Genomic DNA, 13,424 nt, shown 5'->3' on the forward strand with positions numbered 1-13,424 from the left:
CCTAGACTGAGGTCAGACCACCCAGGCTTCCACCTGGGGAGCCCCTTCCGGGCTGAGACACACACCCCCCGCCCCCCCAGAGCAGCAGCCTGTCTGCCGCTGAATGAATGCAGGAGAATGTGTGCTCGGACATGCATGCTCGCCCCACGCAGGTGACCCGTGACCCGGGGCCCTGGCTTCCCGGCTATGGATGTCTGGCGTCCCCTGCTGCTACACCTTAGCCAGAACTTGAAGTCCTTCGTCCCGAGTGTGGGATGAGGGAAAGGAGGAAGAGGTGGAGGCTGTGTGGCCCCTTGAGCGGGGCCAGGGAGGCGCCGTACCGCGGCCCAGATGGTCCAGGGAACCCCCAGGCCCTGACTTTTCCAGGCACTGCTACCCACTTCTCACCAAAGGCGGAAGGAAAAGGGGTTGGCTAAGTAGATCTGTCTCCCTCCGGCCTCCACCCTTTGAGGATGGATTAGAGAAAGTGATGGAGAAGCACGGGGCATCCTACCTGCCCACTCACCGGCAAGGTCCCACTGCCCGGGGCTCAGGGCTCTGTGCCTGCCCAGGCCCGGGTGCAGCCACTGCCGACCCCCCTCGCTTGCCCTGCTCTTTCCCAGAACTCCCCACCTGCCTCTGGTCAGAGCTGAAGCCATACAGACTCAGTGTTTTGCCCCCTTGGCCCCAGGAGTAAAACACTTCTCCTTTTCTCACTTCCTTTCCTGCCTCGTGAGGTGGCAGGGCAGTTCCCTGGCCTCTGCGCCCTGCCTCCAGGGCCAAGGGCCATTTCTAGACAAGGTGTCTTCTGCCATGGCCCCGTCCCCAGGCTTCCTGATCTGCAGGGTCTGGCCTTAACATTGGCAGCTGTGATACAAAGGGAATTTGCCCCACTTTTCCCAGTCTGGTGCTGTCCTCAGTCCACCGTCAGCCAGGTCAAGCGCTTCCTCTGGGGCTGGCTGGCTGCAGGCTCCTGCCTCCCCCAGCACCTCCCTGGGGCCCCCGGGGCCAGGGCCCCACCACCTGTGTTTGGGGGCCACCCGCCTTCCATCCTGCCAGGCGCTTTGCCCACCCTGCCTCAACCTGGGCCCTGGGCCCAGGAGCCCCCCCGCCCCTGACCCAAGACTCCCCAAACTGACTCTTAAGTGTTTCCTGCCCAGAGGAGAGAGGGGTCAGACCGCAAAGGGCCCAGTGTCCTCCCCGTTCTCCTCTTGCCCCATCTCCGCCACCAGACTAGCTTTCCAAGGTGAACTCCACAGGCCAGCCTACGTCCCTCCATCCATGGCCATACCCCCAGCCATTTTGTACCATTATATAAATATATATATATAAATATAAATATATAAATACAATATGTGAAGACATCTTCTTGGGTTTTATTTTGAAACAATTTTTAGGCTTGTTCCGGGGGTCTCTGTGCTGCCTGTACTGTAATTGACCTGTTTTATAGGTGCCTTTTTATTAAAAAGAGAAAATTAAAAATCCAACCTCTTGCCTTTTTTGCTTCCGTGTCTGGCTCCTCCACTGCCCAGCTTACTGTTGGGCGCTGGGAGGAAAAAGGGGGACCCCGGGGCTTTCCCAGTGTTCCCCAGTAAGGAGACGGTCTCCCCCCTCCTCCCCCGGGTCACAGTTCTGATTTCCACCGTGGGGGCCGCCTAGGGGGCTTGGCTGGCTGCCCTTGAGGGGGCCCGGGCCCCCCAGATGTGCCCTCAGCAAGGGCAGGGGTCCCGGACCTCCCACCCTAGCCAGAGCAGGGGCGGGAGAGCCCTCCCCGGGGAAGGTGGGCAGGCAGGCAGGCACGGAGTGGCTTCCTCTGGTTCCATCTGAGTGGTATCCTCTCAGGGCAGGGCTCGGCTTCCTGGGGCTCGGGGACTTCCCTGCTTCTCACCCTGCCTGGCCTGAGGGGATGCCTCGTGGCTCTTGCTGAGGCCCGGAGAGGTGGCAAGCTCTGGGTCTGGCCCGCAGGCAGGGGGCTGGATGAGATGACCCCCAGAGGCCCTTTCCAGTCTGTCATTCTCCTCTGGGGGTCTGCATCTCTGTTCTGACTTCTTGGCGAAGTGCTCCCTCTGTATGATTGGGACCCCTCTGCTGCCCGAGTTTCTCCTGGTTGTGTGGCTTGCAGAGAGGGGGGCAGGAAGGAACAGTCTGCCTCCTTCCTTATCAGTGCTCAGACCTACCAGAGCTCTAGACCCGACTGCCCCTGGCCCATACTGGGACCTCTCCGCCCTGGGCAGAGGAGACAGCTGGCTTTGGTCTCTCCTTGTCCGTCCTTGAGGCTGAGGAAGGAGAATCTTTTCTTTCAGTGGCTTTCCTCTGCTGGAAGAACTTTCCTTCGTTCTTCCCTAGGATGCTGGCTGATCTCTGAGGGTGGCTGGAGTCTGCCTTCAGTCTGCAGACCTCCCAGGGTCTGGTGCCACTTTGGTCAGAGCCAGGAGCAGCTTCCTGGATTGGGTCAGTCGGAGTTTCCCGCTCGGTCAAGATGCAGGGCTGGCAGCCTGGCGGGATGTCTGTGTTTGTTAGGGACCGAGATGTTAAGGCCACATTCTTTTGCCAGCTGGCCTTCCCTCAGCCTTGACCTCCATCTCTCCCCTGGTGCTCAGCCTCTGGCTTCTTTCAGCAGGAGGGGTGAGAGGACAGGTGGGTAGTTGTGGAGGCCTGTGGTCCGTAAGATGACGGAGTGCATTCTGGGAGGGGACTGACTTTCCCAATTGGCAGGGGCGGAAGTAAAAGTTGTTTCTTGAGCTTCCAACGGTGAAGATGAAAGAAGGGGATACAGATGGGCACAGGCATCCTTTGCTTTGCCTCCCGGCTGCTTCCCTTCCCTGGATTGCAGCTTAGCCCCAGGGGCTGGAAGAAGAGCAGGCAGGAATGTCCTGGAAAGAGGGCGTGGCTCTAGCTGCCCCGACTGAGGGTATCGGCCAAGGCGAGCTCTTAGGATCCCAGCTCCTGCTGGAAGGGGTTCCAGCGACACCGCATCCCCCAAGGAAAGCAGAAACAGAGGGGGCTGGGACCTAGAAGGTGGTGAGGGAGGTGGCATTCTCTGACTCGGAGAGGCTGCTCTTGCGCCAAGTGGGGAATAACTGGCAAAGAGACGCCGGGCCGGCACAGCCCAGCTTGGTCAGAAGGCGCGACAGGTCGCTCCGGAACTTGACACCCGCGAAAGTGTAGAGCATGGGATTGAGACAGCAGTGCGCCAGGCCCAGGAACTCACTCATGGTGATGGCCACGGAGAGGTAACTGTTCAGCTCGCAGCCGTAGCCCACGGTCTTCAGCCTCGCCAGGGTGTCCAGGAAGATGACGACGTGGTAGGGGGACCAACAGAGGAAGAAGACGCTCGTCACCAGGATGGCCACCCGCACCGCCTTCTGCCTCTGCGGGCGCCGCTGGGCCTGGCACAGTCGGTGCACCACCCCGACGTAGCACCAGCCCATCACCAGCATGGGCAGCAGGAAGCCCCCGACGTGGTAGAGGAAGCGGGAGGTGAACCAGGCCTTGCTTTCGGCCTGGTTCTCCTGGGAGAAGGTACAGCGCGGCAGCGAGTCGTTGTGGTGCGGTTGGCTGACTTTGGCGAAGAGGATCTCCGGCAAGGCGAAGCAGCAGCCCGCCAGCCAGATGGCGGCGCAGGTGATGTGGACGGAGAGGAGGCGGCGGTGGCGGTAGGCATGGACGGCGTGCACGATGGCCAGGTAGCGGTCCACGGCGATGCAGGCCAGGAGCAGGCTGCTGCAGTAGAAGTTGATCTTGTGCAGGGCGATCACAGCTTTGCAGAGGACCGTGCCCAGGAGCCAGCCCACAGAGCCCTCGGCCACGGCGAAGGGCAGGATGAAGACCAGCAGGAGGTCGGCCACGGCCAGGTGGAACAGGAAGGTCTCGGTGGAGCTGCGCGTTTGTCGGTGCCGCTCCAGGATCACCAGCACCAGGATGTTGCCCATCATACCCAGGAGGAAGATGAAGCCGTAGGCCACCGGCATGAACACAGCCTTGAAGGAGGCCAGGAGGGGCCCCTCGACTGTGGAGCAGAGGTGATTTTCCACCGCGGGGCTCTCGGTGCTGTCACTGTAGTTGCCGAGCTCCCTGTACTGCGAGGGCGGGGAGACAGCAGGGCGGGGGGCTGAGGACCCGTCTCTCCCCCTCACACAGGGACCCTGACTCCCCTGTCCCCCACGCCCCCATGCCGCTTTTTTCCCTGTGCTCCCAGTACGTCCCACCGACCAAATCCCAATCTCCCCTTGTGTGTCCACGAACCAGTCGCTTTGCCCTTTCCCACTTCCGTTTTGGTCTGTAAGAGGGACTGATGCCTTGCAGGGTCCTGACGAAGATGGAAGGAGATACATGGCGTATAGAGTGGGGAGAGGCTTCTTTGAAGGGCCGTGCACCTGTAAGTTGCTTTATGTTTAGGTGTCCTCCTAAACACGGAAGGCTGTGGGCGCCCGGGCTGGAATCAGAGCTTCAGTTTGGGGAATGGATCTGGTTGGGGCAAGGAGCCATGTGGTCCAGTTCTGAACAGAGCAGTGGGCACTAAAGCCTAAGATCCTGCTGAGGGGGTGGCTGCTGGGGTGGCCCCCCGGCTTCCTCTTGGGGTGCCTCCCTATTCCTGAATGTCTTCATTACCCCTGAAATGGTAGTGACAGCCTCCTGGTTTGTTTAATGTGCGCAACGAGCTCGGGTATGGGATATTCCTATCCTACCCGTGTGTCTTGCTAACGGTCGGGTGCGTTTGAACCCACGTCGACCCACCTCCAGAGCCCATCCTTCCACCACTAAGCAGTTTCGTCTGGGGTTCCCTCCCTGCTACTTCCCATCACCGGCCGCCTCCCTCCTCTGCTTCCTTCTCTGCCTCAGAAGCAAGTGAGGAAGGGGTGGTGCTCTTCCAAGAGAAGGTGCTATGCCCACTTTGTCTCCGGAAGTTCCTCCTCCTCAGCCTCCTCTTCCTCCTCCTCCTCCTCCTCCTCCCCGCCCTGCCCCTCGCCACCGGAGCTCAGGTTGTTTACCCAGCTAACCACAAAGGAAGACATGGTATCTGTTTTCATACCTTTCACTCACAGCTGTCCCTCTGCACCTGCTCTTCCTCACTTCCCAGCCCCGCTCTCCCCCTCCACCCTCCACCAGACCCCTCCCCAAGGTTTCAAAACCAATTATAACCAACTTCTGTGGGTTGAAAAAGACACTTGTATAAATGATGAGCCCCAGGGAGGGAGAGGATGGGAAAGGATACTCTGCACAGAAGCTCTAGCTGGTCTCACGCTGCCCTTCTTCCAGGAGAACGAGGGGCTTGCACAAACAGGGGGTGGTTGCACTGCCACCCAAGGACCCCGGTTGCGGGTTACACACTCACTCTCAGTGTGCAGACCCATTCTCCAGCCTCTCCCATTCTCCCAGGGACAAGTGGGTGTCGGAGAAGGGGGTGGGGGTTACATTTGTGCGATGACCCAGCCATCTGCCTCCCCCACCCCAGCGTCCCTCCACCAGAGCCTCAGTCCAGCCCTCCTTCACCCTACTGCCCAGGACTACTGTCTCTCCATGGCCCCATTCCAGCAACTTCTCCACCTTTGTCCATCCCCTACACACAGGAGGGATTTTCTGTGATGGTCCCAGATCCCATCAGGGTCCTGCGTAAAGTCCTTCATTGGTTCCCCATTACCTGTAAGCACGGGTTTTCTTCTCATCTTTACCCCCACCCACCCACCCAATTTCACATTTAATAGCAAAGCCAATTATAAGAAGAAGTTGTGCGATAAAATTAATCAATAGAAGATTGGAGTGAGCCAATCCCAGCGCATTCACGCAATAGAATACAATGCAGTCCTCAGAAAGAAAGGTTTGTCTGCATGTTGTCTTAGGGAAAGAAGGTTAACACACAGTGCCCCATTTCAGACCCGATTGCGGGGCACTCCACACAGCACGATCCCCTGGACTCTCTTCGCAGGGTTTCCTGGGGCCTCGGCTCCTCTCCTTGCCTTCAAACCAGACTTCTCCACTCTTGTCTCCTGTGGTGTTTCACACCTAAGCTCCTGTTTAAGAAAAACAACTCGGCTTTCATTTGAAAACCATGGACTGGCAGGGTGAGGTCTGCACTCCCCTACGGGGGGCTTGAAATGTCTACGAGATAGCCTCCTGACTTTTCAAACCTCATCTTCTACTTTATTGCTTTAGGCACCCTGTCCTCCAGGTTCATCATTCTACTGGCTGCCTGCCCCCAACACCCCAATGCACCCTTGTCTCGGAGTCTTTGCTCCAACTCTGCCTTGTGCGGAGCACTCCTTTCTCCCCGTGATTGCCTGGCTAATGTCTACGCTTCCTTCAAGGTCCCACTCAGCCCCACCTCCCCACCTCCCTCCTAGCTTGGGAGGAGATTCTCACAGTCTGCGGAGTCTGCGAGTCTTTATTACGGCACTGGGCATTGCCATGTGCATTTCCTCACTAGATGGCGAGCTCCTGAAGGCTAGCCCTTTGTGTCCCCCTGACAAGGCCGTGTGTTTCACGCATGACAGACATGCAACAGATGCGTGCCCAGCAGCTCTGAGGGCAGGTTCCCAGAGACACCAGACGCCCTTGTATTCTGACACCTTAGGCAAGTCCCTCTCTGGGCCCCTGCGGAGACTCAGACACTCCTCTCCCCCTTCTTTGGTTCCTGCCTCCTCCCAATGCCCTCGACAGCCTAGAGCCTGTCTTGCGTTCTCTCACCATATTGGGAGCGATGTCCAATACTGTCGTTTGACTCATGTTGGAATTCAGCAGGAGGTAAATGGGGAAACAGTGAGATGAGTAGTCTCCATGTGGAGCAAAGCAATTCAGACCCAGGGTGAAGAGATGCAGGGGCCGGGGGCCGTCAGTGGGGCTGGACTCCACCTGCCTCTGGGAGGAGTCTGGCTGTCCCACTGTGTGGAGGGCTTAGGTACAGCCAGCCTATCTGGCCCAGAAGGCCCTTTATGAGAGCCACTCAAGTCCTGACCCTCTAAACCATCCAGGCTGATTGGTTTATCGCTCATTTAAAGTCAGCACAGTGGGATATGCCCCCAGGACCCTTGAAGCCCCATCTCCTGAGAACCCAGCTTTAGAAGACGGTTGAGGGGAAACGATCTTTCCCTCCTTGCCAAGACGTATTTGTTTGGCAAAGCGCTCAGGCAGGGAGGGGAACACGGGAGGAAGCTGGTTTGAGGGGTGCTGGGAGCTGTGAGTATGTCTCAGCAGGAGGTGTCAAACAGACATTTTGGGGGCTTGGGAGTGGTACATGTCAAAGCCACTTCCCATACCTAGGGGGTCAGTCACCTCCACCCCTCCCCAAACCGTGGAGGGAGGTAGTGAAGCAAGGTTAGTTCTGGTCTGGTGGGAAGTGGAGGGATCATGAATCCTCTATAGCGTGGGGAGTGGGGCGCAAAAGGGACCCCTCCAAGACTCATACCCACAGGGAGCTCAGTGCCGACGATCTGGCCGAGTGCTTACTCATTCTTTGACATCAAAAGCCTCAGGGGCCCAAGGCCCTCATGCACACACCTGCTCTGACGGCACCCAGTATAGACACAGCCACGTGCCCAGGTCGAGTCACGACAGCATGCGGCCTAGGCAGGTACCCAGCAGAAAAGAGCAAGCACAGAAGCCAGGGACTCGTTACCCAAAGAAGGCAAGCAAACACGAGTGGGTTGCAGCTGAGCGCTGAGCCAGGAATCTAGGTAGAAGATTGCTGTGAGCACTGGGGATAGGGGAGGAGAAGGAGAACATTCCGGGTCCCGGTATTGAGGAGGAGAGAGGACGGGCGGGGGGCGGGGGACCAGGGCCTCACAGGCCTGCACTGGCCAGTGGGAAGACCAGCAAACCGGGGTTCTGTGTGAGCAGGTGGGACGGGGCTGACAGGGGTATTCCTCGGGGGTCTGCCCTGGACCCCCTCCTCTTCGATCCTCTCCACCCCATCTCGGGTGACACGGCTGGGGAGCACGTCCACAATGCAGAGTTCCCCACAGCCTGGAACTAGAGGCCCAAACTGACCAGATGGAATTGGTAGGGAACAACGGAGAGACCGAGACCAGCGTTTAAAATTTCAACCGTCTGGGGACAAGTTAGGGAAGACCTGGCTTACTGACAGTTGATGAGAAAAAGACCTGAGAATGTGTTGATCGCCAGCTTCAGATGAGTCACAGGGTGATGTGGCTACTGTCACCATACCCTAGGTGAACAGAAACCTGTAGGTGGGCAGCTGACACCACCCCGGTTTGTTTGGTCTGGACAAGGGTGACCAGTTTGCTGAGGGGTCTGGAAATCCCCACACTGGGAGGAAGTTTTCAGATCCTGGCTCGAGGAGTCTAGGCAGAAGAAGACTGGAGTCCAAGAGAGCTGCCTTCTTCGAGGCCTAGAAGAGCTACCGTGGGCAAGAGGGCAGCACGGCTTACCGGGAAGCCCTAGAGGGCAGACTGGGAGGAATGGGCAGAGGTTGGGGCACGGGGTGTTTCCATCAAAGGAGAAAGAACCTTCTCCCGGGCAGAACTCTCCAACAGGGGGTTGGGGGGCCGCTGGGAGGAAGAGGAATGTCTGAGCTCAGGTGTGCGGGGAGGGATTCCTGCCCTGGACAGGAGGCTGGGCCCTGCCCTCAAATGCCCCCTCACGCACAGCTCCCAGATGCTCCGATTCTCTGGCGGTCATGCTCTGCCCAGGGCTGAACCGGTTCTCAGCATGAAATTCATCGAGCTCAGCACCTGCGTGGGAGCTTTGTTGCCCTAGCTCGTCTGTGGCGTAGCCAGAGAATGCCCCAGACTGACCTTGCGGCTCAGCCCCCAGGAGAAGGCAGGGCTGCTGAGTGTGGAGCTCATTCAGCCAGAACCCCAGGACTCCGGGGGCCTGAGTCATCCTGGCTGTAGGAGGCCTCTGCACACAGATGCAGGTCGTTGCTCTGGCCATAGGAAGCACACGCAGGCTCCATCTCCTTTCAGGTCCCTGTCTGGACATTCCCAACCAAGAGTCAGGAGCTGTGAATGGGGCCAGCCGGGCAGGCTCTCCTTCCAGCCCTCAGGGGCTTGAGGGGGGAGGACATCTGGAGGATTGAGACTGGGCTAAGGGTGCAAATGGGGGTCTGTGTCCCTAACCCCACTCTTCCTTTTGAGGGTCCACACTCCCAAAAGACCGTCTGAGACTCTGGCTTGCCACTTGTCACATCACCCCCTTGCTTCCCCTCCCCCCTTCAGGAGCGAACCTACTTGAAATATTTCGTCCTGTCATTCCTGAAAGACTACTCAGTCTTGTCTCTTGATTCTCAGCACCGTATCCATGGCCACTTTTTATGACATTCTGCCAGAGGGATGGGATCTGTGTCCTTAAGGAAGGCAAGAATTCCTGATGGACACTGTGGTCCGTACGCCTGAGCCCAGATTCACCTCAACACTGACCTCTCCCCAGGCTGGCCCTGGGTCTCTCCCTCATCTCTCACCCCTCAGGTCACCCCCCAGTTGGGGCCTTCTCCCCTGGGATGCCTCTGGGACTTTTGACCTATTTTGAGGGGGGCTCCTTCCCTCCCCCGAGGCATAGCCCAGAAACGGCCTGGTTTTAGTTCCTCTTCCTTACCCCTTCTTGATGAAATGAGATGGTGATGCTCTGATCACAGTGAAATGGTTTTGGCGGATCATCACTGAGGAGGAGTTAGGGGGAGCCAGGTCCTGGGACCGGACCAGATTTGCCCTGCTCTCCAGCAGCTTCCTCTCCAGGCTCGTGTGTAGGGTGGGGCTGGAGGTGCCGTTTCTGCCCAGCCCCTCTAGGTACCCCAGCCCAGGCCCCAGTGCTGTCAAGAGGGGGCTCGGCACTCCCAGATCAAGGTTCCTGTGGACAGAGACTTCTCTAGGTCTGCCTAGATCTGCCTTCCTAGCAGGATGGGTCCCACCCCAGGGACCTGGCTCCTTATTCCTTGTGCTTAGCCATCTAGAGTTTTTGTTTGGATCCTCCACTCATGGGAATTAGCAGCTCATCTTTTAAAAATGGGCATTTTAAGTGGCTAGAGTTGATCTTAGAATTCAGGAGGTGGAAGGGAAGACAGGATGACCAACACTTGACTATGACCAAGGGCCCTCAGTTCTTAATCTAACGTTAGAGTGTAAAACCCTTCTTCTAGGAAAGTGAACCAATACTTGGTTTGGACAAGGACAGAAAGGGGATAGGAAGTAAAAAAGCATAGAAGTGAGACTAACTTCAGAGAGAAATGGGCTAGGACTTTTAATACATCACAAGTCAATAAATACGTATTGAGAAGCTACTACGTGCAAGACCTTTCTTCTACTCTGCCATCCTAGGGCCTCTGTTCCACGAGACACTGTCGAGGCCGCTATTAAAACTGCGCGCAGCCCTGCTCTGAGTGAGTGGGGTGGAGGGAGAGGGTCTGTGCTCCTGAGGGGGCAACAGCCCCGGAGAGAGAGCATGTACAGGGAGCAAGGGAGGGCAAGATGAGGCATGGGGAGCTGGTGGAAGAAGAACTCCAGAACCTGAATGGTCCCAGGACTCCTGGGCTCCCGACTAGACTCTGATCGAGGGAGGTCGGGCGTGCTGGCATGACTGGCCCAAGACCACTTATGTGCGTTGTGACATGCAACAAGTAGCCAAGTCTGTCTCCCTGGGCTGCCGGTTTTCTTTCATATATGGGACATACCCTGTTGTCCCCTGCCCTCTACCACCACCTGTCTCTAGTAGGTCACGCAGCAGAGTGAGGCATACAGTTAGGGGAAACTCTTGAGATTTCTCAGAAGCCAGGATCGGCCAGGTCTTGGGTTGGTTATGATGTTATCCAACTGGGTCAGGGCTCGTGGTCAGCTCGAAGCTGTGGGCAGAAGAAAACACCCACTGACCTAATCAGGTGAGGTCAGGGGCCAGGACAGGGAGCCAAGGTGGGCTCGTGGTGCCTTGTCAGGGCGGTGGAGTTTTAGTCTGGTCTAGGGTATTGCCCAGACTCTGTGATTACTCTCAGGGTCAACTTCATGGGCACATGACCCTACACTTAGAAGAGCTCCATGCTTGGTTTAGTGCTCTGCTGTTGCTGTCTTGAAATTCTTAATAATTTTTGAAGAAGGGGCCCTGCATTTTCATTTTGCGTTGGGTCCCACAGGTGAGGCAGCAGGTCTGATTAGACGGATGGTTCTGGCTCTGCTTTTATCTGGGGATTGGATCTGAAAGGCCCGACTATGGGTAATTAGCTCTTCCCCCCTCCTTCTCCCCTTGTTCTACTTAGAGGTCCAAGCTTTGGGATCTGGACAAGCGAGAGGCAGAATTTTCCAAGCAAGTCTGAGAACATGGTTGGTAGAGTTCTAGTAGAGACTCCAGCCGGTGGAGCTAGAAGGTGTTGGGGAACATCTCAGGGTGAGTTTAGGGTCGAGAGCTAGTGGGTACAGGAGAAAGGATTTGGATCCTTTATGATCCAGCCCAGAGTGCAGCTGAAAGAGAAGTCCTTTCCTTAGAAGTACCATTGGCCATGGGGAAAAAGGAGGAAAGGAGGAAAAAAGTTCCCCAAAGATCCTCATAAACAGCCCCTCCTGCCTATATACAGGAGCCCCAGGGTTCTGGTGAGCTGTTCCCTACACACATCCTTTGGGAGCCTGGTCAACTGAACCACTCTGGTTCACAGGAGGGACTTGGGTGGGTGGCAGAGTGTGATGCTGGGGACCATTTTCTTAGCCCATCCAAGAATACCTTATCTCTAGAGATTCCAGTCTTTGGAGGGGGATCACAACATGCTTTAAAAAATTCCTAGGATTAACACAGAGTTCTCCCACCAACTTGGCATCCCTGTGCCCCTGGACTCTGACCCAGTATGTGGTCCTCTTCCTTACTGACCACCTGCTCTCATGCTTCATTCCTTCAGCACACAATTATTGTCTAAGAGCTACCAGTGAGTGGGGTTTTTTTTCCTTTGTGGGTAGACTGTAAGCTATTTGAGGGCCAGAACCAAAGCCTCAACTTCTCCATCCTACATAGAATGTAGTACCCCAATGATAGAATCGTAAAGCCAGAGATGAATAAATATACTGGAGCAATGCTAGGTTCCCAACAGTAAGAAAACCTCCTAAGTATTTTCCCATCTGGGCCCTTATTCCACCCTGAAGAGATAAGGAGAGGATCTTCTTTTGAAGAATGGAGAGGCAAAGTGACTTGTTCCAGGTCACGTAGCAAGTCAGGGAGGATGCAGACCGGAACCCATACTTCCAATTCCCCCGAAAGAATGTCTATTTCAAGCAACAGCTCTACTTATCTCCTTCCTCCATGGAATGGGAAAATACAGTCTTAAAAAGCAAGAACCATTGGGTCTGCCTCGATTCTGCCAATCCACAGTGGGAGGGGACTCCACAGCTAGCCCCTCTTCCCTGGGCCCTGGGCACAGAATATCTAGAATTCCAAGGAGGGCCTGGGCGACCAGCTGTCTCTACTCACCACATCTTCCAGGTTGTAGTTCATAAGGTCCATGTCCAGGGTTAGGGGGTAGTTCATGCTTGTAGCCGTATGTCAACCAGACTGGTCACTGACTGATGTTGAGAGTCTCTGTGGTGCCTATAGAGAGGTGGCAGCCGTCAGCTGCAAATTTAAACAAATGAGCTGCGCACTGTCTCCTGGGGCTGTGTAGGACCCGCTGTCTGCCTCACAGCTCATCACTTTTTTTTCCACTGGGTCTTTTCTGTTGTTTTTTTTTTTTTTTTTTTTTGAAGAAAAAGGGAAAATCCCCACAGCATCAGTGCTAGTCAAGCATTTCAGCCTCTTTCCTGGCAATGGTTGTCTCAATGGGGCTTGTGACTGGTGTGAAGGCTGCCCCTGGCTTCTCCGACCTGCACCTCCCCAAAAGGGAGTCGTACCTTATAATGAAAACCACCACACCAGTTGGTGGGGCAACAAGGGAAACTCCGCATAGAAAGGGAACAGGAGGAGAGCCCTTCCAGGACCTCTTCTCCAAGCCACCTTCAAATCTTCACCTTTCTCACCACTAGGGAGATCGCTCATCCGGTTCACCCCAGACTGAAAGTCCCTTGTCCTGGGAAACCCCTCACTCCCAGGCAAATGGGGACACTTGGTCACCCTACTTGCTACCATCCTTTTGCCCAGGCAGGGGCAAAACCCCTTCCCTTTCCAGCTCAAGTTCAGGAGAGAAAGGTTAGAAATTTTCAAAGGGAACAACACTAAAACATTACTGGAAGTCAAAAATGAAATTACCCAAATTACCAGCAGAAAAATATAAGTAGTCACAGAGTCATCTTCTGACTCAAAAAAGAATGATCTTCTAGCTACAAATGAACTTGGTTGGCACCTAATTATTAACATCAGAGACTACCCAGCTGGAGTAGAGTCTTACTCAGGAGGACCCCGGGGTTCAGAATGGGAGAGGAACATCCCCAGGACCCACAGCTAACCAGTGGCAGAGCTGGGCCTCAAAGCTAGCTTTCCTGACGGCATATTCAGTGTTTTCTCCACACCAGGCTGCCATTCTCACGGGC

At 56.0% G+C, this 13,424-nt stretch overlaps 1 protein-coding gene across 2 annotated transcripts; it reads right to left on the reverse strand.

The window, feature by feature from the left end:
- Positions 1–2,990: 2,990 nt before the first annotated feature.
- On the reverse strand, positions 2,991–12,454 carry CXCR5 (C-X-C motif chemokine receptor 5). Of its 2 annotated transcripts, XM_021696520.1 has the most exons (3): positions 12,373–12,429; positions 7,224–7,232; positions 2,991–4,058 (listed from the first exon to the last, which is right to left on the reverse strand). In XM_021696520.1, exons 1-3 carry the CDS (start codon positions 12,427–12,429, stop codon positions 2,991–2,993), a joined length of 1,134 nt encoding a protein of 377 aa, XP_021552195.1. The 2 variants fall into 2 exon arrangements, with proteins under 2 accessions (XP_021552195.1, XP_021552194.1); XM_021696519.1 differs by lacking the exon at positions 7,224–7,232 and having other exon boundaries at positions 12,373–12,454.
- Positions 12,455–13,424: the final 970 nt, after the last annotated feature.

This window comes from Neomonachus schauinslandi, chromosome 11, assembly GCF_002201575.2.
Source record: "Neomonachus schauinslandi chromosome 11, ASM220157v2, whole genome shotgun sequence".
Taxonomy (NCBI): domain Eukaryota; kingdom Metazoa; phylum Chordata; class Mammalia; order Carnivora; family Phocidae; genus Neomonachus; species Neomonachus schauinslandi.